Source organism: Urocampus carinirostris, chromosome 16 (genome assembly GCF_059441175.1).
Source record: "Urocampus carinirostris isolate Australia breed hairy pipefish chromosome 16, RoL_Ucar_1.0, whole genome shotgun sequence".
Taxonomy (NCBI): domain Eukaryota; kingdom Metazoa; phylum Chordata; class Actinopteri; order Syngnathiformes; family Syngnathidae; genus Urocampus; species Urocampus carinirostris.
Genome location: NC_142364.1, coordinates 4,777,467 through 4,798,688, shown reverse-complemented (window position 1 = coordinate 4,798,688; position 21,222 = coordinate 4,777,467). Strand labels below are relative to the sequence as shown.

Sequence of the window (21,222 nt, the reverse complement as noted above, 5' to 3'; positions counted from 1 at the left end):
CTGCCGCCTCGGATTTCATGTGGTAGTTTGTGTAGTGAAAGGAAGTCCGTCTCTTTTTAGCGAACCGGCTTTTTCGGCTCGACTCATTAAAGAGAGCCGGCTCTCAAACGGAGCGAGCGGTTTGATGCTACCGTGCGCATGCGTCTGCTGCCTCAGATTTCATGTGGTAGTTATGTAGTGAAAGGAAGTCCGTCTCTTTTTAGAGAACCGAATTTTTCGGCCCGACTCATTAAAGAGAGCCGGCTCTCAAACGAAGCGAGCGGTTTGATGCTACCGTGCGCATGCGTCTGCCGCCTCGGATTTCATGTGGTAGTTATGTAGTGAAAGGAAGTCCGTCTCTTTTTAGCGAACCGGCTTTTTCGGCTCGACTCATTAAAGAGAGCCGGCTCTCAAACGAAGCGAGCGGTTTGATGCTACCGTGCGCATGCGTCTGCCGCCTCGGATTTCATGTGGTAGTTATGTAGTGCAAGGAAGTCCGTCCATTTTTAGCGAACCGGCTTTTTCGGCTCGACTCATTAAAGAGAGCCGGCTCTCAAACGAAGCGAGCGGTTTGATGCTACCGTGCGCATGCGTCTGCCGCCTCGGAATTCATGTGGTAGTTATGTAGTGAAAGGAAGTCCGTCTCTTTTTAGAGAACGGGATTTTTCGGCTCGACTCATTAAAGAGAGCCGGCTCTCAAACGAAGCGAGCGGTTTGATGCTACCATGCGCATGCGTCTGCCGCCTCGGATTTCATGTGGTAGTTATGTAGTGAAAGGAAGTCCGTCTCTTTTTAGAGAACGGGATTTTTCGGCTCGACTCATTAAAGAGAGCCGGCTCTCAAACGGCTCACTTGCTTTGATGCATTATATTATGAATCGTTATTGTTGTAAAAAGAAGTTAAGAAAAAAAGGAAGTAGAAAAGTAGAAAAGGAAAAAAGACAGGTTTGTGGTTATCCCTTTAATCAGTACATTATATAACAATAGTTTAATGCCAAAAATGAATAATTTGAATAAGAAAATGTATTATTCTACTTAATTATATTTACATGTATTTTTCCTTCTACAGTGAACGTCCAAGCGACTTTATTTTCGAACTTTTGTTATAATAAACCTCATTCATGTCGAGCAACTCACAAAATGTTCATTAACAATATATATGATATAACAAAACACATGTACAATATAACGTTAAACTACATGAATAAACACGTTTGAAAAAAAAATAGTGTAAGGTTATTTTGTATTTTTTAAAAGAAAATACAACATTTTGTAAGGGCATGGAGCCGTGGAGGTTGACAGGTATGCAATCATAGCATCCCCTCTTTGGATAAAAGTGATAGTCAGCCATTTTGACTGCATATGTCAATCAATAATCTTGTTCTGTACCTGTTTTCAAACCCCCATAATTCAACCTTAGAATTCCAGGATTTCAAGCACCCGTACGGACCCTGTTTACATCCGGTCGCCAGCGTGTCGCCGCCAATCAATAGGGAAACAGCAGGCCTGACTTTTGCGCAAACTACCGACTTTGACATCGATACGGCGCATACGGCCGCCTCGGCGTGACGCCGCGCTGCTCAGCGTGACGCCGGGACCGAGAGTTAGTTTCTATTCTCATTGTTGTCCTCATTGAAATTCATTTTGATATTCATGAGGGGGAAATTTAAAAAGGCAGCGTGTCAAACACAACAACACATGCTCGACGCCTGAATACGTCACGGTGGGACCGTTTCATCTGATTTTTCTTATTTTTGTATATTTTTTTTTACTATTGTCGGGTTATTTGAATCCCCACGGTGATAACTTGTAAACATTTACCACATATGATAGTAGACCCCGGGATACGGAAACCCCACCTTACAATATTTACAGTGAAATGAAATGAATTGCATTTCTATAGCGCTTTTCAAGTCAATGACTTCCCAAAGCGCTTTACAGTGTGCTTCACATTTCCCAATAGCGGCCGTGCAGCCATGTAAGGCGCTAACCTGCTTACTGGGGGTATTAAGTTCAGTGTCTTACCCAAGGACACTTCAACATGTAACACGGAGGAGCCGGGATTCGAACTGGGATCCCTTGATCCCAAGACGAGCGCTCTACCTCCTGAGCTACTGCCGCCCCTAACAGTGACAACAAATGAATTCGCATCAATGTTCCCTCTAAGCTGCGTGTGTGCGCAACTGCGCACTACCCGGAGCTTTTCCGCGCACAAGAAAATCTAGCCAGCTCACAAAAATCAGGGCTTGAAATTGCTAATTAAGAAGCGAATTAAGTCAAAGTTATAGTGCATGAAGGTCAAAATACACTGGTTCCCCTGACGTTGTGTCCTAAATGCGGTATTTTGAAGTCGAGTCCAAGTAGAACGAAGTTGAGTAAAGTTAGTAGAGAACCGGCTTCTTCGGCTCGGCTCACTAAAAGGAACCGGCTCTTTCGGGTCCTAAACGGCTCTTCGGGTGGTTTTTGCTTCTTTCATCCCTACATGACCAAATATTATGTAAAATTAGGCACAAAATGACCTAAAGGAAGGAGGGAATAGAACAAAAAAGAAAAAAATACCCAAATGAAAAAGTAGTGAGAAGCTGAGAAAAAAAGAAACAAAAGGAAGAGAAAAAAGAAGTAAAAATTCAGAAAAAAGCCAGAAAGAAAAGCAAAGAAAGAAACAAAGCGAAAAAAAGTAAATAGAGAACAAAAGAAAAAAGTAACAGCTAGGAAAAAATAAACACTATGAGATCTTTTTCAAAGGAATTGAAAAAAAAATTGAAAAAAAAAACAGGGAAAACGAAGAAAAAGTTTGTGTTGCATTCAAATAATTTCTAATCATACCAAGTGAATCTTGTTGCCAACATTGTACTTCCACTAAAAAATGTGATTAAATACAGTTGTGTATCGTTCAACCGACGAAATAAGCCTCCAAAAATGAAAAATAATTTTGCATTGCCGGAAACCCAGCAAAATGTATCGTGATGTCCAGTTTTGGACATGTTTGATAACGACTTAGTTGCCACACTTGGGATTGCCGTTGCTCACTGTTGTTTCAAGCGATGCTCACCGACTTCTTGTGAACGCTCAGACCCCTAAGGAAAATTAGAGGGAACATTGCTTCGCAGGCCGGAATGCAACATTAGCATACGTAGTTACATTTTTAAAATGCCTGTCTGCTATTGGTTGAGCTCATATAAAATGCTCGTTTGCTATTGGCTTGCTTCACTGGATCATGAAAAGCTGATATGCTATTGGCTGAACTCCCACCCACAATGCCCTTTTCATTGTTCAGTATTTTCCCACTTTTCGATGCAATTCTGTATTTTTTTGTACTGTGTTTGTTTACTACAAGTTAATAGGTTGCAGTAATGCCACAGTGAGACGGAGAAATGGATGACAATGGAAATAAAGCTTGAGAAATACAAAGATACGCAGCGGTAGCCTTGCTAAGGAATTCGGCCATGACTGATCAATAGCCAGGAGAATAATTACGAATAAAGAGGCAATTAAAGAAACAATGTTTTAAAATCCAATATTAATCTGGTGTCCTCACCCCCTCTGCATCCACCCTCTGACTCCACTGTACCAGTTTAAATCATCACACCAAAGGTATATACTTTTTTTTCTCCTTTAGATGTATATTAATTAATGTCACGGTTGCCATGGTGCCCAATTGGCCCCCGCCCGTGTGGCGCCAGCTGCAGCTTGTTGACAGATTGGCTCCCTGTCAGTATATAAACTCTGTCCTGTCAGTCCCCTTTTGTCGGTCCGTCTGCGTATCTCTGTTTTTACACGGCAAGCCCTTTTTCGCCTGTCCCGTTTTTTTGCTCCCGTTTGTCTCCCACTACGATCTGTTTTGATTTCGACCACGTCTGCTCTCCCTTCCCGAATCACGAGCTGTCTTGATCTCGACCATGTCTGTTCTCCCGTCCCGAATAACGATCCGTTTTTGATCTCGACCACACCTAATCTCCTCTCCAGGTTTTTGACTTGTTTCCTATCCCGACCACGTTTTTGCTCTTCTCTCCCGGCTATTGACCCGTTTTTTTTCCGTTCCCGACACCGCCATCGCTCGCCACGGAAGTCCCACTTCCGCGTTCAGAACGACCTGCTTCCCGCGTCCAGCAATCCCCGGATCATGGGCGCAACCCCCTCCCTTTCTTCTAATAAAACTTGTGAGAAACGTTACGCGAGTGGGTCCTGTTTCCGTTCTGGTCCTGAAAATTAAGAATACTTTCAATCATTAATACAGATATTAAACTCACCGTATTTATCCTAGTAAAAAGAGCGTTTTTTTTAATCTTGAAAAAAAATCAAGGCTTGTGTGCATGTTATACACACAGTAGTATACTAGTCGAAAAAAATTGCTGACCAAAATCGTAAAACATTGGATACAACGGGAATGGAACCAGGGACCCGGCAGTGAGAGCGCCGAATACTAGCCACAAAACATATAAACAAACATACAAAAAGGTATTTAATTTTATCCCATTATCTCACTATTTTTATTCATGGTGCCAGAGACCAATGAAAGAGAATGGAGAAAACAAACATAAAGTTGTCCTGAAAGATATAAACGAATGCAAAAAAACGTAATAAATACGGTAACTAGTACAAACTATATACCATTTTGTGATCCCTACCTCAGAATGTCATACTCCACGTGTCAACTGTGTGTTTAAAAAACGTTTTGTCATTTATTAAAATAATTTTAACCGTGCAATTACCTCGGCTGCGGGTACGCCATCTGGTGGTCGACAGTGCAACACTATCATGCCGCTCAGAGACACCTCCAAGCCTTGAGGGTCTTGTTCGAAGTTCTTTCTTAAATCTAGGGAAAAAAAAGAGACGATTCAAAAGCTCAGACTGTCACGAAAAAAGGACGAAAACATACCACAACAACAAAAGTTTGGTCTTACAGGCAATCCGCACGGACGCCTTACGACTTTTGGCTGTCCCTAGGTGGCTCCAGGCAACGCAGAGGCACCAGTAGTCCTCAGGACCGTGAAAGTCTTCTACTTGCTGGCGCGAGACGTTGATCATCACCTCGCGGATCTTCAACCCTGTGGTAGACACATGGCTAACGGTTAGCATTATTCTGGTCTAGGACTGTATTGTCTACTTTTTCCAGAAAGACAATCCCATGATTTAGGCCAGAACAACATTCGATTTCAATACAATGTCGAACAGTAAGAAGCGTCAACCTAGATCTGGAAAAAAAAATCCTCAAAAAAGTTGGACTTAGACCTTTTGGTTCTGCTGACTCAGCATTTTTTCCAGAAAGACATTCAACTGTCCCGGGACAGAATAACATTGAATATCAAAACCATCACTTACAGGCAGTCATGTAGGTTACCACAAATTTCAATCCAAATAAAATCTTGGCATTTTTTGTTTTGGTGACTCAGAACCTTTCCTAAAAAGAAATTCTGCTCTCTCAGACAGAGAGAAATTTGGATAGTTTCACAATTGTTCACAAGAAATCAGGTAGTCCACGCTAGTGAACCACCTCAAAAATAAACCTGACTCAGCACATAAGGTTTAGCTCTCTCGTCAGTTCTTCCAGAAAGACATTTGACTGTTCCAGGACAGAATAACATTGAATATCAAAACCATCACTAACAGGCAGTCAGGTAGGTTACCACAAATGTGAAACCAAATAAAAACTCGCTCTGCATTTTTGGTTTTGCTGACTCAGAACCTTTCCTATAAAGACATTCTACTCTCTCAGGCAGAAATAAATTTGGACAGGATCACAATTGTTGACAAGCAATCAGGTAAGCCACGCTAGTGAACCCCCTCTAAAAGAACCCTGACTCAGCACATTTAATTTTGCTCTCTCATCAGTTCTTCCAGAAAGACATTTGACTGTCCCAGGACAGCATATGTGAAAAACATGCCTCAAAAAGTTGACTCAGCACTTGTATAATAAAAATTCAATTTATTATGTCCAATTCATTTTCACTAACTTTCCTGGGGGCTGCAGTCGGTGCTGTCGCAGCAGAGCGTGTGCCAAATGACCGATTTACAAACCTGGTATTCCCATCCGAGGACTAAACAAGCCTGACCCTGCTTATTGTACCGAGGTTGGGCATTCTCAGGGTGATGTGACCGTTTTAGTTTTGCTGCCACAGAATTTTTTTCAGAAACGAACGAACCAACGAACGAATGGTCCAACGAACGAACCAACAAACCAACGAACGAACTAACGAACCAACCAACGAACCAACGAAGAAAACTATCGAACCAACCAACGAACCAACAAACCGACGAACCAACCAACCAACGAACCAACCAACCAACGAACCAGCAAACAAACAAACCAACCTACCAACCAATCAACCAGAGAACCAACCAACGAACCAACCAACGAACCAACCAACTAACCAACCAACGAACCAACAGATTGACAAACCAACCAACCAACCAACCAACCAACCAACCAACCAACCAACCAACCAACCAACCAACCAACCAACCAACCAACCAACCAACCAACCAACCAACCAACCAACCAACCAGAGAACCAACCAACCAACCAGAGAACCAACCAACCAGAGAACCAACCAACCAGAGAACCAACCAACCGACAAATGAACCAACAAACGAACCAACAAATGAACCAACAAACGAACCAACGAACCAACAAACGAACCAACGAACCAACCAACCAACCAACCAACCAACCAACCAACCAACCAACCAACCAACCAACCAACCAGAGAACCAACCAACCAACCAGAGAACCAACCAACCAGAGAACCAACCAACCAGAGAACCAACCAACCAGAGAACCAACCAACCAGAGAACCAACCAACCGACAAATGAACCAACAAACGAACCAACAAACGAACCAACAAACGAACCAACAAACGAACCAACGAACCAACCAACCAACCAACCAACCAACCAACCAACCAACCAACCAACCAACCAACCAGAGAACCAACCAACCAACCAGAGAACCAACCAACCAACCAGAGAACCAACCAACCAACCAGAGAACCAACCAACCAGAGAACCAACCGACCAACCGACCAACCGACCAACCAACCGACCAACCAACCGACAAACGAACCAACAAACGAACCAACAAACGAACCAACAAACGAACCAACAAACGAACCAACAAACGAACCAACAAACGAACCAATAAACGAACCAACGAACGAACCAACCAACCAACCAACCAACCAACCAACCAACCAACCAACCAACCAACCAACCAACCAACCGAACCAACCAACAGCAAGGAAGAAAATGCTACATTCAAGGAATTTGAGTATTTTCAGACTTCGAAGCCTCAAAATTCAGGACTTCAACTCCGGGGTCAGGCCGGCAAGCTCAGTCATTGTGACAAGACCGTCAAAGAAGTTCCATTATCGCCGCCAATGTATTCACCAGCCAGACGCTCATCATCCCGCGGCGCCCCCAAGCTGCAATTTCCTGCGAGTGCAATAAGCTCGTCAGCTATTGTGAGGCGTAATTGAAGGCTTTTAAATGTCCGGAGTTCCTCTGACAATTATGCTTTTGAATGCGCCGGGATGTGATGATTTCATATTTCATTTCCGTCCTCGTTTAATCGCCTTTTTTTCGACTTCTCGCTGATGAAAGAAACCTTTTAATACGGACTGAACTTAAAGGACATGTATTCATATGCATTTTTTTAAGGTCGCAGATTAAAGATGTTTTATGGGAGAAGATGACTTTTTATTGGATGTTATTTCACACACATCCAGTGTGAAAATGAAACAAAGTTGACTCTTGGAATAAACCTAACCTCACCGCACCCAACTCACGATTTTGTCAAGTTACGATGTGGAATACTATGTTTTTCGGGGTATTTTCCCCACTATACAACAACATGCCACAAAACAAAGGAAATTCAAACTTTAAAGTACAGTAATCCCTCGGTTATTGCGGTTAGTGGGGACCAAAACCACCCGCGAAAAGTGAAAATCTGCTTAAAAAAATAAATAAATAAAATAAAATTTTAAAAAAAAAATAATAATAAAAATATATATATATATATATATATATATATATATATATATATATATATATATATATAATTTATTATTTTTTTAAAATTATTTTATTTCATTATTATTATTATTTTTTAGTACTTTAAAATGCTCCAATGGCTGAACTACCTCCCACTATGCCTTCCTTCGTTCTCTATTCCATTTCAAATCATTAAGACTTTGAAAGTTAGCAATATAAGGAGAGTTCTTTCCCCGGATAAGGCGTCCCCGCTTAAAGATGTTGTTTCAGGCCCTTGTTACGCCTGAATTAATTTGATGATCTGAAACCTTTGTGAGTGACAAAAACACAGAAAACAGGAAAAAGCAACAAATACCTTTTCACGGCATCGTATATCTCAAAACAATATCTCGCTACGTCGACATGGATCAATGACCACTTTGGGTTTTGAGGCAGACAACCTAGCACTAACTTATTAGCATTGCTAGCAGAACATTAGCCAGCTAAAACATCTACGCTCGCTCCGTGACCCCGTTGTGACAAGAGCCGGGAGCCAAAGCATGCTGGGAGGCAATGCGGGCAGGCAGGCCCCAACCTCACCTCCTCGGCCGCTTCATCTTTATTAATGGAACTGATGAATAAACAACAACACCCAAGATGATGATGATGTAGCACGTCACGCTGCAGGCACATAAGGTGACTCGCACAGCCCGCGGCCAGCACAAACAAAAAACACACAAACTTTGCTTTAAAAGACGTGAATTAGCAGTACATTTTCATTTTTTTTTTGTATTTTTACCGAAAGAGAGAGCATTGTACCATGCTCATTTATTAGCTTTAGCATGTAGCAACTCTTCCAACAAGTATTTTTACTAAAAGATGCTAAGTGGTACCAAACGAAATTACTGGGTCATTTTAACACGTTTACTCTTACCTTTAGCACTTCGATTTGGAGTTCTCCAATTTGTTACTGCAACATGAGCAACGGTGAGGCTCATTTCCTGTTTTAGGCAAATGTGCTAACCACTGCACTACATAAGACATTGGATCCACTAGGGTCGTAGGGGGACCATGTCCTGGGCAAGTACAGCCTGGTGGCACCCATCCCTCTATCCATATGTGTCTGCCCGGTCTCGAACCTGGGACATTTCACGTGTTAGGCAAATGTGCTAACCACTGCACTACATAAGACATTGGATCCACTAGGGTCGTAGGGGGACCATGTCCTGGGCAAGTACATCCTGGTGGCGCCCATCCCTCTATCCATATGTGTCTGCCCGGTCTCGAACCTGGGACATTTCACGTGTTAGGCAAATGTGCTAACCACTGCACTACATAAGACATTGGATCCTTTAACCACTAGGGTCGTAGGGGCACCATGTCCTGGGCAAGTACAGTCTGGTGGCACCCATCACTCTCTCCATATGTTTCTGCCTGGTCTCAAACCTGGGACATTTCATGTGTCAGGCAAATGTGCTAACTACTGCGCTACAGAGAGACATTGAAACTTTTAACCACTAGGGTGGTAGGGGCACCATGTCCTGGGCAAGTACAGCCTGGTGGCACCCATCCCTCTATCCATATGTGTCTGCCCGGTCTCGAACCTGGGACATTTCACGTGTCAGGCAAATGTGCTAACTACTGCGCTACAGAGAGACATTGAAACTTTTAACCACTAGGGTGGTAGGGGCACCATGTCCTGGGCAAGTACAGCCTGGTGGCACCCATCCCTCTATCCATATGTGTCTGCCCGGTTTCGAACCTGGGACATTTCACGTGTTAGGCAAATGTGCTAACCACTGCACTACATAAGACATTGGATCCTTTAACCACTAGGGCGATAGGGGCACCGTCCTGGGCAAGTACAGCCTGGTGGCCCCCATCACTCTCTCCATATGTTTCTGCCTGGTCTCGAACCTGGGACATATCCTGTGTTAGGCAAATGTACTAACCACTACACTATGTAAGACATTGGATCCTTTAACCACTAGGGCGATAGGGGCACCGTGTCCTGGGCAAGTACAGCCTGGTGGCCCCCATCACTCTCTCCATATGTTTCTGCCTGGTCTCGAACCTGGGACATATCCTGTGTTAGGCAAATGTGCTTACCACTGCACTACAGAAACACATAACACTGTACCACAGTCAAAATAATGACTCTCAGAAAAGTACAACGTGTTAGCGTTAGCATCAAGTATTTTCATTGATGTCAAACTGTAGCGTTAGCTGTTAGCATAGCATTGCTTTTTATTTGTGCTTTGTGTTTGAAAACGATGACACACTGACTAGGAAAACTTCTTCTAAAGCAGTTTGTGTTTGAAGAAAGACTCCCAACACCAAAAACACACAAAAAATTCCCCCAATTCTGTCATTAAAATGCCTCAAGTGCTCATTTGCCTTGTTAATGTGCGAAAAAGGGAGCGTGTCCTGATTAAGAAGCACTAAATGCTCACTGAGGAGCGGATCGCCTCACTTGTTTATTCATATGCTAACAGGCTAGCTCGCTAACACGCTAACATACCTTGAAGCGCACACTGAGCTATTAAAAGTGGAACGCAGACTCTCAAAAACATGGCTTTCGGATGAACTATTATTGAAATAAGGATTATGATTAAGGATCGACCGATATGAGTTTTTAAGGGCCGATATTGATACCCGTTTTAGCATTAAAAGGGGGCCAATAACCGATATTTAGAGCCACTATTATTTTAAAAAATAAGGCAAGATAATTTTAATAATGCAAAAACAAACAAGGAATATTTGTTATAAATTCAACTAGATATTTAACAGCTCTCTGAAATATTTTACAGTAAATACATTAGAATTTCAACCTAACTAAAAAGCTAATCTTTAACCTAAACTACCGTAAATTCCAGACTATAGAGCGCACCTGATTATAAGCCGCACCCACCGCATTTTAAGAAGAAAACCGATTTTGTACTTACACAAGCCGCACCTGTATATAAGCCGCATGCCCCCACATTAAAAAATGTTACACAAACACAAAATTAACCCAAACCCAATTTTAAGACCCGCAATTGAAACTGAATGTCCTTCTTTAAAGTACACGGTCCAAAAATTACAGCCGGCAAAATGAACGGAAAATGATACCGGTACTTAAAGTTTGATGCAGACCTGGAGAGTCCGGGTCCCGTTGAAAGTAATCCAGGGGAGAGTGTATATTTCCAAAGGTAAGGGTGGGAAGAATATATATCCACTATTGTACGCTGCGTCCACAAACACTAACCTTTGCCAGTCCCCACTTCCCGTCAGCCCGCGTTTTTTGTTCGCCCGTGCAAAACATATCAGAATAAGTGTCTGAAATAAATACATTACAAAAACATACAGTTGCAAATACATATTATACATGGTTACACATATTTACAAAGAAAGTCAGTACACAGAGAGAGTTTTCAAACTTTAATAATATAGTCCGGAATTTACGGTAAAAACAAACACAGAAAATTGTCATGATTACTGATGTGACTCAGCTCTGCCCGTTCATTTGGCGCCACCTGCCGCGGGCTCTGATTGGTTCCCTGTCCCTATTTATACTCAGTCCTGTCAATCCCCTGTGGTCAGTCCGTCTGCGAATCTTCGTGTATACTAGGCAAGCCTTTTTTGACCCTGACGCTTGCCTGTCCTGTTTTTTGCTCCTGTTTGTCTCCCACTACGACCTGTTTTGATCCCGACCACATCTGCTCTCCCGTTCCGACTTACGACCCGTTTTTGATCCCGACCACGTCTGCTCTCCCGTCACGGCTTACAACTCGTTTCCGTCTCCGACCACGTGCTGCTCTCCCAATCCCGGCTACCGACCAGTTTTCCGCCCCTGACACCGCCATCGTTCGCTACGGAGGATCCACTTCCGTGTTCGTATAACAATCCGAGTACGAGAGCAACTTGCTTCCCGCGCCCAGCGAACACCGGATCGTGGGCGCAGCCCTTCCTCTCTTTTTAAATAAAACTTGTGGTAAACGTCACGCAAGTGGGTCCTGTTTCCGTTCTGGTTCTGACAGAAATAAAATTGGGCTTGGCAGCAACTCGGATAAAGGTAAATAAAAACTGAAATAGTTCCTTGATTATTTTTGTTTTACAGTTAAAAAAATACTATTTTGTGAATCCGACCAATATGATTTAAATACGTGATGATGATAAGAGCTAATGTTGGGACGTAGGGGTTAGCAGAGATGCCGCTTTTTACTTCACTTTAACATTTATCTTTCTGCTTCAGTGGTTCCGCCCCCGGTCGGCTATCCAATCAGACGGGGCAGGGTGAGACATGAGGCAGAAAAAAGGGATGGAAAGGCTCTGCTGTATCTGAGCCTTAATAATCGGCGCATTGAATAAATCAACATTTTGATAATGATATCCATCAAATTGTCAAATATCGGTGCCGAAAATCGGCCTGCCCGATTATTTTTTGACCTCTAGTTATAATATACTTCTATATTTATTGAATTAAATGATTTTATTTCTGAAGGGAAAGACACAACTTCTTCATCATCATCCTAATTTGAACATGTGCCGTTCTCCAATTTCCCTTGTATCCATTTCCATTATCTCTTCTCCATCCTCTAGATCTTATCTCATCCCATCGGGGTATCACTTTCTCCTTCCTGCCGGAACGCTTTGTCCTTCACGGACTTCCTCAGCTCAGATGTTCTTACGTTCCGTTCGATGTTAGCATTAGCAACAGCGCAACGTACGATGATTTTGGTTTTCAAGATGATATATTTGCATTACACCCGAAATGACATTACTTTTGTGACCATGGGGTTCTTTGTTGTGTGGACAAGATACATTTAATCCAATACTTTTACGTCATTGACTTTTCACGTTTTTGGTTCTTTCTGATTGGCTAAACGGTCAATCTGCTTTGAGTTCATATTACGGATTACAATTTGATGAGAGAAAATTAATATTTGATTGTATAGTATTTAGAGTGTTTCCCATAGAATTCCGTGAGCCCCTGTTGGGTGTACGTTACAGGGGAATGATCCCTCGGAAGAACATTTTGCACAAGTTAAATTTCTCCTCTCCTCTCCTCTCCTCTCCTCCGTTCAATATGGTTGCTGTAAAGTGTAGAGAAGAGGTGAACCATTTTATTTGAAATGAAAGTGGAATAAGAAAGCTTGATGCGGTTGAGAAAATAGTCGGAATGGTAATTTTTTTTATGCCACTTTTTACCACGGAGGAGGAAGTCGCCTAACTCTTGAAGCTCATCTTCCAAAAGTAAGTTAAACTTAACTTTATTTATCTTTATAGGGCGTATTATTTTACGAAATGTTTATTTTTTTAGTACAAAACAATACAGGTTACTTACACTTTTGGAGAGAACGTCGTTGGGCGTCGTCCCCAAAAATACGCAGAGAGGAGATATGACAAAAAGGGAACGTGCTTTATTGCATTTGGGACATATTCAAAGTTCCAGACGTTCAACATTGGTCTTTATAGTGTTCTCAAATAAAGTTATGATATCTCGTCCGCCCCGGCATCCTTAGCATATCAGCTTGTGAACTCTCAACAACGTCATCCCACAACCTTCACCAGATGCCTACATACTTTTCATTAGTTATTATCCACATTCCACAACAGTACAAGCCTCGTTCGTAAGTAGGGCAGCGTCTGTTTCTTACATATTTGGAGGTGTATAGCAAGCATGTGTCTGTATTTTCGTTTATTGTCAAGTTAATTGACAAACACTAAAGGGTATTCTGTGATTTAATGCATTATTTTTCTATCCGTCCCAAAAATTCTATACAGTGGAACCTCGGTTTTCGAAGGCCACTCAGTTGGAACAAATCGGAGTCCGACCAAAAATTTCGAGAAATTCTTGCTTCGCTGTTCGGTCAAAAAATGTTTGAACGCCGGTAATGCGTGAGTGCGTACGCTAGGGTGCGATGCTGAGCGGCGTACGGGTGTTAAAGCCCCTTATTATGCCTCCGAAGAAAGTCAGTGCAAGCAGCAAAGTTGCTACAGGTGAAAAAGGAAAAGTAGTGCGTACAACTATTGCATTTAAGAAATAAATAATAGCAGACTATGAAGTCTTGCTAGGGAATACCCCACTGTCCACCTGCGCCTTCTGCTGCCCACCACAAAGGTAAGAAATCCCATTCATAATTCTTTTGTTTATCCTTTTTTTTTAAATTTTACACGTTCATGTTAGCGTAACCTTTCGTACGGAAGATTACGATAACGCGAACGTACGATTAGCCTGGGTTAGCTTTATGTTTACGTTAAACATTCAGGTAAACATTCAGGGTGTTGGAACGGAGCCCAACTATCAGGGTGTTGGAACGGAGCCCCCTTTCCAATGAACCGCTCACCACTTGTTGTGGAGACCCGGGTGCTAAATGACTTGTAAACGACCTGATTTTTTTTATTTTTACACGTTCATGTTAGCGTAATCTTTTGTACGGAAGATGACGATAACGCGAACGTACGATTAGCCTGGGTTAGCTTTATGTTTACGTTAGACATTCAAGGTAAACATTCAGGGTGTTGGAACGGATTAAAACGATTTACATTATTTTTAATGGGAAAAATGATTTCGGTGATCAAACAAATCGGTTTTCGAACAGGGTTCTGGAACGGATTATGGTCGAGAACCGAGGTTAAAATGAAAAAATGAAATGATCTGCATTTCTATAGCGCTTTTCAAGTCAATGACTTCCCAAAGCGCTCTACAATGTGCTCCACATTTCCCAATAGCGGCCTTGCAGCCATGTAAGGCGCTAACCTGCTTATTGGGGGTATTGGGGGTTCAGTGTCTTACCCAAGGACACTTCGACACGTAACACGTATGAGCCAGGATTCGAACTGGGATCCCTTGATCCCAAGACGAGCGCTCTACCTCCTGTTCACCTGTATTTGGATAAAAAGTAGGAAATTAACAAAGAAATCCGATTCATCGATTACTAGAAAAAAATAATCGACCGAATCATCAAATAAACGGGAATAAACTGGGACAAACTGCTAGTTGCGAGCCTCGATGGTCGCATAGTCTTTCTTACATCACACCCAAAAAGAAAAAGAGAAAAGGAAAAAAAAACACACACACACACACACCATCAAAGCATCATTCTGGACCACACACAGACAGTGGTATTTTTATTTTGGCGGGTGCATAATTGTGTTCTTCCCCCCTGGCCAAAACATTGCAGCTCCCTCACTGCTCATCTCTTATTCATATACCTATACAATCTAAAAACAAAAAACAAAAACATCCCATAATAAACAGGCTCCCGTTCTACATGGGCGCCACCAGAAGGCCCTCGGCGTCCACATTTTTAGGGACCCGCCGCTCGTAAAGACAAGGGGCCTCGCAAGTGGTCCCTGAGGTGCTTCGGAATCTCGGTGAGCACATGGAGAGACCGCGTTCATGTCTCGGAGGTATGAAATATTCAAAGCGACACGCGTTACAAGAGATCGTCGGACTCAAACTGTGACAGCTGCCGTCGCTCGTGAAAATGTTCTCCGTTGAGGTCTCGTGTTTTCTGCAGTCGACTCTCAGGAATCCGATTTCTGGCCCGCTCGGCTGGACCTGTTATGAGTCTCTACGCCGTGGCCCGTTTCATCGCGACAAAATATAAAAAGTATGCGCTGGTAAAAAAAACAAAAAAAAACATCCGGTCGAAAGAGTATCTCATGAACCGAAACAGGATCAGGACCCAAACGCGTGACGTTCTCACACAAGCTTTTTATTTTACAGGAAATGGGAAGTCATGCACGTTAGGTAGCGGTCTAGCGTGGAAAGACCGGAAGCCAGAGACCGACGAGATTGATTCCAAGTGCCCGAGTTGATATCGGACAGATGGGGTCGATACCGGACAGGACGGGACAGACAGGATTGTTATCAAAACTGGATATCAAAAATTAAACAGGACCAAATAGACAGTAACAATGCCAGACAGTAATACAAGCAGGAAACTGAACAGAGTCTAAACCCACGTCAGAGGTTTGTTGACGGACTGACAAAGGGTTAGTGAGAGCACTGAGCTTAAATAGAAGGGAAGCCAATCTGTCGGGAAATGGGGAAGTCATGCACGTTAACCCAAACGCCAGTGATTCTGCGATTGTTGGGCGGAAGACGTAAGGCGGCAGTCTGGCGTGGAAAGACAGCATCCAGAGACCGACGAGATTGATTCCAAGTGCCCGAGTTGATATCGGACAGATGGGGTCGATACCGGACAGGACGGGACGGACAGGATTGTTATCAAAACTGGATATCAAAAATTAAACAGGACCAAATAGACAGTAACAATGCCAGACAGTAATACAAGCAGAAGAGTGAACAGAGTCTAAACCCACGTCAGAGGTTTGTTGACGGACTGACAAAGGGTTAGTGAGAGCACTGAGCTTAAATAGAAGGGAAGCCAATCTGTCGGGAAATGGGGAAGTCATGCACGTTAACCCAAACGCCAGTGATTCTGCGATTGTTGGGCGGAAGACGTAAGGCGGCAGTCTGGCGTGGAATGACAGCAAGCCAGAGGCCGACGAGATTGATACTGATTGTACGAGCATATATCGGACAGATGGGGTCGATACTGGACAGGACGGGACAGACAGGATTGTTATCAAAACTGGATATCGAAATCAAACAGGACAAACTAGACGGGAATGAAAAACTGTAGAAAATGATGAACAGGACAAAAAGAGACGGAAACGAAGCTGGAAACCGATTTTAAATACGACAAAATAAACGGGAACAATACCGGACAGGAAATACCAACAGGAAAACAGGACCGAGTCAGAACCCATGTCTTGCAGGGCAGAGGTTCGTTGACGGAATGACAAAGGAAAAATGCTGCTGCAAGGCTTTTAACTAAGGCAAAGTTTGATCACATGACCCCGATTTTAGCTAACCTGCATTGGCTCCCTGTTAGCTTAAGATGTGATTTAAAGGTTCTAATGGTATTATACAAAATCATGCATGGATTTGCTCCCTCATATCTTTCAGATTTAATCACCCCCTATGTTCCAGTCCAGTTCTTTCCGATCATTAGGAAGACGCCCTTGATGGCGACAGTTACAAGGTGAAAGATGAGGACAGTTTACCGAGAATTTCGCAGATGTGGTACGGCTTTTTTTTTGTCAGCTATGCTTTATGCGTTGCGAGCGTGTTGCTCGTAGCGTGTTTCTACCTGTCACAGTCACGGTTTGGGATGAAAGTTGTATTATTATTATTAAAGCTTTGAAAACTCTTTCGGTGTACCGTCTTACTTTGTAAATATGTGTAACCATGTATAATATGTATTTGCAATTGTATATCTTTGTAATGTATTTATTTTAGAGACTTATTGTGATATGTTTTCTACGAGCGAATCAAAAAGAAGGGGCAGAGCAAACGCGGGCTGACGGGAAGTGGGGTAAAGCTAAGTTAAATCTGTTTGTTGTTGCAGCGGACAATAGTGGATATATATTTTTCCCACCCTTAACTTTGGAAATATACATTTTTTTCATTGGATTACTTTCAACGAGACCTCGACTTTAAAGGTTTGCATTAAATTCTAAGTACCGGTATCATTTTCCGTTCATGTTGCCGATTGTGGTGGATGGATTGTGTACTAATTCCAACTGTTCCGGCATGTGAGGTAGTGATTTTTGCAATCGGGAGATGGAATAAGAGCTTGCTCTGTCCACTCCACGCATTGGCCCGGTATTGCAGTACCTCCGGGAATGGTGCATTCGCACTGATCGCTGCTTGGCTCTGTGGCTAGGACCTTGACTCAGCCTCTTGGCTGAGAGCAAGTGTCTCGGCCCCTGGGCTTTGTAGCGTTTTATGATTTGACCAATAACGGATAATGGATTAATGATAAAGAATATAGAACAATAAACCTTACAAAATCCCTTCCCCCTTTTGAACTGTGAACTTTGTGTTCACTGGCTCGGACCTTGACTCAGCCTCTTGGCTGAGAGCAAGTGTCTCGGCCTCTTGGCTGTGTAGTGCATTATGATTTGACCGATAATGGATAATTGATAAAGAATATAGAACAATAAACCTCTACAAAATCCCCGCAGTCACGATCGCGGCACCTAAAGTCAGGTTTGGGATAAACCTGTAACTGTGTTACATGTTAAAATGTGGGCGCATGCGGCTTATATACTGGTGCGGCTTGTGTAAGGAAAAAAAATCAAAAAATATCCGCTAAATGTGGTGCGTGTGGCTTATAATCAGGTGCGCTCTATAGTCCGGATTTTACGGTAGTCTGTAGTTTGCAATAGTCTTTGATCTGTGCAGCCCTTTGAGACTCTTTGTGATTAAGGGCGTCACAAATAAACATGACTTGACATGACTTGACTCAATGGATTTTTAAAAAGTAAAAGCTACAAATGCAAAAGTTATTGCATAGCTCTAAGTTAGCATAACGCAAGTATTGATGATTACTGCTGAAGAAAGTACCGTATTTTCCGCACTATAAGGCGCACCTGAAAGTCTTAATTTTTTTCAAAAGCTGACCATGCGCCTTATAATACAGTGCGCCTTATATATGGCTCAATATTAAATCACAAGGTCTCGCAACTTACTCAACAGCCGCCGACTCGATTTTCCCCCGAACGTGGAGTAGTCCGCGGTGTATGCTGGGATTTATATACCGGCGTTTCATTGGCTAACCAATTTGTCAATCATCATTTGAAACGATCGCTATTGGCTTAAGTTATTCGGAGCCTCGGATAAGCTAGAGGGCCGAAATAAACCCTGCAATTGGCCGAAAAAGATGTGTCAATCATCAGTTAAATCGATCGTTATTGGCTGAAGTTATTCGGAGCCTCGGATAGGCTAGAGGGCCAAAACAAACCCTGCAATTGGCCGAAAAAGATGACTGAATAGCAAGCTTGCTAAACTATGCCATAAAGAAACATGTTTCATTAGTCTGTATTTGTAAATATTTTCCTCTCCTGGATTTACTACACTCACGAAAACCATGGTTGCGTATCATTATTGAACGTGAGAACTTAGGTGAGCTATGCGGCTTTATATTTTCCCGCTATCTTGTTTTAGAACGATCTTGATGTTGCTGTGATGAGTTGAGTGAATTAAACTCAATTCCAAGTGTTTATTGTCATATGCACAGTAAAGTTGCGAGCGAAAAACAAAATAGAAACTAAGGAATGGTTGGCATTTCTTGAATCCCAAGACTTTAACCTTCCGAATGATATTTGAAATGATGCATTTGAGTGACATCGTACGGACACCGCATCCGCACGTGTTCTCGACACGTATTTGCGTCTTTGCAAGCTTTGGGAATGTTAAGGGGGTAATCAGTTGGACTGAACCATCTGACTGTTTTGTCCACGTTCCCATTGTAGCGCCTTATAATCCAGTGCGCCTTATCTATGGAAGATATAGGACCAAAAACTATTTTTTGGGGGTGCGCCCAATAACCCGGTGCGCCCTATAGTGCGGAAAATACGGTACACGGCACAATCAGAACGAACAGACGTTGACGCGTCAGAAGATTAATGGGACAGAAATGCACCCTGGGTAGCTCCCCAGTCCTGAGATTTTCATGCTCAAAGACCTTACACAATTGAAATAGACACTAGCGCAATCTTTGAAATAAGGATCCGCAAGAGCGCGTCTTGAGAAGGACGCCCGATACAACTTAAAAGGACAAATAATTGATCTCGGGACAATTGAGTCTGAATCAAATCGTGTGTTGTGGACCAAGGCTCTTAAGAATCGATGTCATTAATTTGGCTTTAATTTGCGAGCGTCCGCTCTGCTGGAGCGTCTCGGGCAGCTCCGAGAAACGGACGCCTCGGGCATTTCGAACTCACAGCATTTTTTAAAGGGGGTTGGGGGTTCTGGTGAAGAGTACGTGGAGGCGAGTGGATTTCTTCAGCTCCAATTAGCTCTACCGCATCGTTACTTAATGAGGCGGGCGGGGGCTGCATCCCCAAAACAAGGAGAAAAACAGCCTCGTTATGAAATGAGAGCCAGGGAGAACCTCCAAACCCAATTTGGCAAGCCTGAAGCATAGAATGGAGTACGTTGATTTAACTGTTCGGCTCAAGTTAGCCTAAAACCGTGTTTCTCAGCTGGTAGGTTGTGCACCCATTTTCCAGTGTTTTCCAGCCTTGGGGCGGCAGTGGCTCAGGAGGTAGAGTGCCCGTCTTGGGATCAAGAGATCGCAGTTCGAATCCCGGCTCCTCCGTGTTACATGTCGAAGTGTCCTTGGGTAAGACACTGAACCCCTAATGCCCCCAATAAGCAGGTTAGAGCCTTACATGGCTGCACGGCCGCTATTGGGAAATGTGAAGCACAATGTAAAGCGCTTTGGGAAGTCTTGACTTGAAAAGCGCTATATGAATGCAGATCATTTCATTTCATTCACCTTAGCAAAGCAATGCGAAGAAGAAGAAAAAAAAAACAATTACACTACTTTACAGTAGATGGCGACAATGCCCTGCTTGATCTCTTCTACCTGTTCAGTGGGTCAGCGCGTTCAAGGGGGACCATATTCAATTTTATTGTGATTTTGTTAGTTTTATTTCCCTTTTCTGCCCATAATAATGGATTGCAAAAATGTCAGAGATGAAGGATTTTTTTTTGTATTTATTTGACTATAAGGGATTTAATATAATACAAATTGCATTTGCTTAATGCAGTGGGGATTTTTCACAAGAATGATGTTTACAGAAAAACAAGAACGGGGACAAGGGTTGACGCGGGAAAAGGAGACAAGGTTTCTGATAAGCTTTCTTGTTGTGAGTCCTTTAGACATGGCGGCGTCTTTTGGCGAGGAGGTGGCAGCCGCAGGTGCCCCGAATCATTAATCATGACAAACCCTTTGGATGAAATTAGGAACTTGATATTTTATCTTGATTTAGGTTACAGCTTGTCAGTCGTGTGGAATGCTGGGTCCTTGAAGTCAGACCATTTAAGAACAATCTTATTTATTTAATGCAATTTAAACGACACACGATTTGACCGTAATCTGTCCTTCCAGTTACAAGTTAAAAATATTACTAGAACAGATTTCTTCACCTTCGTGATATTGCTTAAATTCGCCATAAGCTGTCCCAATTTGATGCTGAGATTACAATTCATGCGTTTTTTACCCCCGTCTTGATTACTGTCAAGTATGTACTACTCTCCGGTCTCCCGAATTCCAAAAACAAGAGCCTTCAGCTAGTACAAAATGCAAGGTTTCTTCATGTTCATCATGCTGAGGGTTTGAGTTTGTCTTTTGCCCTCATGTAGGTTTTAGATCAGGGGATGGTGTCATAATAGTCTATAGTTGGCAATAGTCTGTGGTCTGTGCAGCC

General features: G+C 42.8%; 1 protein-coding gene and 1 pseudogene across 1 annotated transcript in view; one reads left to right on the top strand and one right to left on the bottom strand.

Annotated features, from left to right (window-relative positions):
• Positions 1-21,222, bottom strand: part of LOC148350022 (netrin receptor UNC5D-like) — a 256,248-nt gene that overhangs the window by 67,882 nt on the left and 167,144 nt on the right. The window contains exons 3-4 of the mRNA XM_088320282.1: positions 4,883-5,026; positions 4,691-4,794 (exon numbers count right to left, since the gene is read on the bottom strand). Of these exons, the coding sequence (XP_088176408.1) occupies positions 4,691-4,794; positions 4,883-5,026 (248 nt within the window). The remainder of the gene's footprint in view (positions 1-4,690; positions 4,795-4,882; positions 5,027-21,222) is intronic.
• On the top strand, positions 17,548-17,635 carry LOC148350023 (U2 spliceosomal RNA; annotated as a pseudogene).